The following is a 5,018-nucleotide window of genomic DNA, read 5'->3' on the forward strand; positions in this document are numbered from 1 at the left end:
GAAGTGTAGTTTTAGTATTCTTACAACCAGCTCCACTTATTAAAATAAAACTTGATTGTTGTTATTGTATTCCCCCATCACTATTTCTTATATCTCAATTATTCTACACATATTTTATATTTACAGACGAAATAATTATCAAACGGGTATTAAAATATTTAACGAAAATTAACCATAAGACATGGACATGGGCAGTCAACTCAAAACAAAAGGACCAAGGAGACCCAGCAAACCAACAGCCAAGCACTGGGACCCAACACGGTGACACCGCAACCTTTTTTACTTACCATTTCAGGTGTCGACTGAAGATAAAAAGTAAAAACCCACGCTTTTCACCGCGCGGTAACAAAAAAATATCCACCTCCCGATTCCACCCACCTCCACGTATCCACCCAGCCACTCGAATTAACGGCATCGAAAAAGCGCAGAGTAGCCAAAAGTCCACGTGTACATTAAAGGCCCTGCCACGTGGGCGGTGCCTCCCACGCCCCCCACGTGCGAGGCCCTGCTTGCGCATTCGGCTAACGTGGCGCGAAGAGATATATGGAGCTCGATTTTGCGAAGACGTCGTGGCCTGAGGTGGCTCGACAAGTGGCACTCTCTCGCTAACCCTGCGGCCCTACAGCCCTGCGGGTATTTTGCTTTCGAACCAGTAACCCTGTGTGTCTCTCTCTCCTCTCTCCTCTCTCTAACTCTGTCGCTTCGGTAGCTTACCGTATGCTGAAGAAACAAGTACGAGCTCTCAGTCGCACACATACGCAAACACTTCATCTGCGTGCGGTTTTGTTTTCGTGTTTTGTGAGAGAGGGGAGCCATGGTTTCTTCCGAGGGGCGGTCGTTTTCGAGCTCGACGGGGTCCACGGCGGCGGGGTCATCGTCGTCGCCCGACTCCGGTTCTTATTCGTCGTCGACGAACGGTGCGGTCGAGATATTTGGTGGAAGCGGCGGCGGTGTGGATCGGATGGTGAAAGAGGAGCTCGAGGCGGCGGAGGCGCTTGCGGATTTGGCGCATTTGGCGATGCGCGAGAGTAGCGGCGCCGAATCCGCTGGGAATTGGGGGCTGAAAAGGAAGCGAGCCGGGAAGCGAGTCAAGAGTGGGTCTCCGCCGAGTCAGTCGGGTTTGTACCCGCCTGACCCGGCTCCCACATGTCCGGATCTTCCTCAGGTTCGTTGCCTTTGTTGCTTATATATATTTTTTTTTGAAATTATCATTTATTTTGATTTATTGTTTTTGAAAAAGTGGGCGTTGAAACTTGAAAGAGAAAGGAAATGGGTTGTTTTTGTATTGGGTGAAATTAGTATTCTTACTTGTATTGGAAAAGTTCAAAGATCCTGCTGACTTGAATGTTTTAGGAAATGATGGACTTTTAGGGAAGAATGGCAACTTATCCGTTTGGGGATTAAAGTTTGATTCTTTGTATAAAAATAGTAAACACGTTTGCAAAATAAGATAATCCTTTTTCGGGGAAGGATTCCGATCTGTGTATGCGTCAAATTTACTTTACCTTCTGCCCATTGAGGGCTTGATAAGGCTAGATTCAAATACGAGTTTTGCGTAGTTCAGCCACCAACAATTTGGATGCGTAATAGTTCACATATGGCCGGAATTTAATGTTGTTTTTCTTAGGATTGGAGACAAATGAAGTACATTGTATTGGGACCGCCTCCATGGCCAGTTTAGCTTGAATTGTTCTTCAAATTCGCACATAACACTTCACCATCTGAATTTGTCTAAATATGGTTAGCCACCCCAATTTATCCCCGCGGCAGGGTGAGAGTCTGTTACATGGTGACGCGAATGCTTAACTTCCACATATGAACAAATTCACTAACATTCATGCTACCCAGTCTCCCAACTCCCAATTGTATGTGGGGCTCAGTCACCAAATCGCAATATTTTCTCCTGGATTTGAGAAATATTTTTGTCTATATCAGGATCAAGCGGTGACAGGTTTGCGGCAATGTGAAACGGTATGCACAAATGTCGTTACAGAACTGGTGAAGACTGAGCAAGTTCTGAGTGAAAAGGTTGTGAGGGCTGAGCATGATCCAGAATTAAATAAGCCAAGTCCTATATGCACTACAAGTTACCCTTCATTTAGTTGCAGCAAGTCAAGGCGGAATTTAACTGAGGTACTGACAACTTTTAAACTTATTCTCTCTACAGTGGTGTTTTGTGATTACATTTGTCTTTTTAGTTAATCAATATTTTCGCTGTATAGGAGGAAAAGGAAGAGCGGAGAATACGCAGAGTATTGGCAAATCGAGAGTCAGCTAGACAAACAATTCGTCGACGTCAAGTAGGCTGCTTCACTCTACTAGTTGAATATGTCTTTCTTCTAGTTCTTTTTTTGTGCGACAAATCAAGTTTGTGTTATATAAAATAATAAAGGGGACTGAGCTTTGTATTGGTTGGGGTTTAGGCAGACGACAGGACTAGTTTCAGAGAATACTTTTACCTTACAGAACCATGAGGTGTCTAGTCAAGAGCCTCTGTGATGGATCTAGTCCTGTCCTAAGATCGAGAGATAGTCTGTTGTCTGTTTCTTGAGCGAAAGGATATATAATGAATTTGTTCTTTGGGACCCTGAAGTGGTTGGTTTTTTCCTCTCCTTTCTGAACTAATCATTTATCACCCAAGGGCCTCCTTGCACTTTCTAGTCTCAGGAATAACTAATGACATGAATGTGTTTAAATATTTTCGATTGTAGTTGCTGATCAATTAATGGCTATTTGAAGTTTCTAACCATAGTATGACAGTATAAATATGCCATTGCGGTAGTAAATTAAATGCGTGACACGGTGCATAGGTTTTTGTTAGCCTTCTCTTTTTTTTTTTTTCCTCTCTTCTGAAAAAAATAGATGTTGATCGGTTGTGTTTCTTATTCTCAAATTGCATGGTATGTGTCATTGCAGATTGCTTTGTTGGATATCATACATTTAGACTTTAGTAAATCATTCATCTTTGCTTGTTCTTCAGGCTCTATGTGAGGAGTTAACCAGAAAAGCTGCCGATCTGGCATTGGAGAATGAAAATCTGAAAAGGGTAGGCATTAGTCCCAAATGAAATTTATAAACTTGATTTGCTTCCTTCTCCCTCTCCCTCTCCATCTCTCTCTCTCTCTCTCTCTCTCTCTCTCTCTCTCACACACACACACACACACACGTATTGAGAACCATCAGTCTATCTATCTATCTGTATGTTCATTCTCTCATTCTTATATTTATAACCTTTGGTTCGTATATTCGAGTCTAGAGCTTATCTAACCATAGAAGTACTAACCTTATTCACATCTTTGAATCCAAAGAAAAAGGAGCTAGCGGTAAAGGAGTTCCAGTCTTTGGAGAAAACAAATAAGCACTTGAAAGTTCAGGTAAAGATATGCCTGACACTTTGAAGAGCTGTCTTATCTTAATAAGGTATTTGCATGTTTGACATGCTCTCTCATTTTGCAGATGACGAAGGTGATAAGGGCAGAGGATGAGAAAACAGCAGGTGAAAATATGTCAGCTTATGTGCAGATGCAGATACCTCCGTCTTCATCTACAAATTCCCTGTTCTTCTTGTTTAACCGTCCCCCATTTGCACCACTTTTCTGGCCTTCTATCATCCAGTCTTCAAACTCTACTCAGGTGCAGCACATACCACAAAATCCAATAGCCATTCCGTCAAACATCTCATTGCCGGCTAATGGTGCAGCTGGCGCTTCTCTTGAACAAGACAACCCCTCAAACATCAATGGAGCGAGAGCTCCTTTATATGTGTTTCCATGTCCTTGGTTCATCCCTCACTTTGATAATGGGAATGGACTCCAACCCCAGTCTTCCTTGTGTTTGAACAATAAGCAAGAAGAAACTTCTTTTAATAACCAGTTCAGCGCTAATTCATCTTCAAGAACCGTTGCGCAGTTGGACAACCACCAGTCCTCTTTCCCTGTTAGATTAAAAACAGAAGATTCCCCTTCAATTGAAGGCAGACCGTCATGTGATCTTAACGAGACCCCTGCTCAGTTTCCTCTGGATGGAGGTGATCAGCACACAGGACCTCACCTGATGGAAAATGGTTGCAAGGAAATATTCCCTTCTGCGGCATCACTCAACCATTCCGGAGTTGCATCTTGTATCAAGAATGAGAACGGATTTGAATCAGATTACACTGTAACAACTCTGAACTCTTATCACAAGTTCTCTGCCTTGCCAGACAAGAATAGTGAACCAATCATCTACCCTACTAGGAAACTCGCAGATGCAAATGCAGCAGCTGAGGCGAGAAAGAGGAGGAAAAATCTCACGAAGCTAAAGAGCCTTCATGGCCGGCAGTGTCGGACACAGTGCTGAGCTTGGAGCCTTGGATACATGTTGACTATAAATTCTCTCATAGTTTTCATGCAGGTCCTTTTACTTTAGGGGGACTTCTTAGAGATTCGAGTCCAGAGCACGTCACCTAACCTTAATTATAACCTTTAATTATAGTAAGTTACTGAGTCGTTGACATAAAAGATGTGGCCTGCAACATAGGTACATCTTCAAGGCGTTTGCTTGTATTTTATATGTTGTTTCGGGGTGCAGACAAAAAACTGGAAATCTTTGTTCTGGCCCTTCAATATGTATGGATAGTTTTTTTGGTTATAAAATCATCGACAACCAGATAATGTAGCCCGATATTGCTTACTTTTCAAGCCAAATCATTGGGAACCATACTGAGAAGATGAATGGCGGGCTAGGCAGACCAGTCCTGCAGTTTTTGCGGCACCTTGAATTGGTGTAGGCAACATCATTCCGCAGAAAAGTACAGATAAATACTCTTCCGCAAGATGTTTCGTATGTTTATGATGCGAGTACAGGAAAAACTTCTTATTAAATTATATTGATCTTTAGGCATTCGATAGCGAAGCAACAGGAAAAAGATAGATGATGATTTCAGGTGTCTAGAGCAATCTCAATTGAGGGCATATGCATTACAATAAGAAGATGAGAATATATAGATTTTGCTGATTAAATCCCTCCTTTCCTACTTT

At 42.4% G+C, this 5,018-nt stretch overlaps 1 protein-coding gene across 1 annotated transcript; it reads left to right on the forward strand.

Moving 5' to 3' along the window:
* Window positions 1–564: 564 nt before the first annotated feature.
* LOC126593867 (uncharacterized) lies at window positions 565–4,656 on the forward strand. Its single transcript, XM_050260030.1, has 6 exons — window positions 565–1,165; window positions 1,936–2,133; window positions 2,223–2,300; window positions 2,981–3,046; window positions 3,309–3,374; window positions 3,457–4,656. The coding sequence occupies exons 1-6, from the start codon at window positions 815–817 to the stop codon at window positions 4,336–4,338; spliced, it is 1,641 nt and encodes a 546-aa protein (XP_050115987.1). The 5' UTR covers window positions 565–814; the 3' UTR covers window positions 4,339–4,656.
* The last annotated feature ends 362 nt before the right edge of the window (window positions 4,657–5,018 follow it).

Source organism: Malus sylvestris, chromosome 12, assembly GCF_916048215.2.
Source record: "Malus sylvestris chromosome 12, drMalSylv7.2, whole genome shotgun sequence".
Taxonomy (NCBI): Eukaryota; Viridiplantae; Streptophyta; class Magnoliopsida; order Rosales; family Rosaceae; genus Malus; species Malus sylvestris.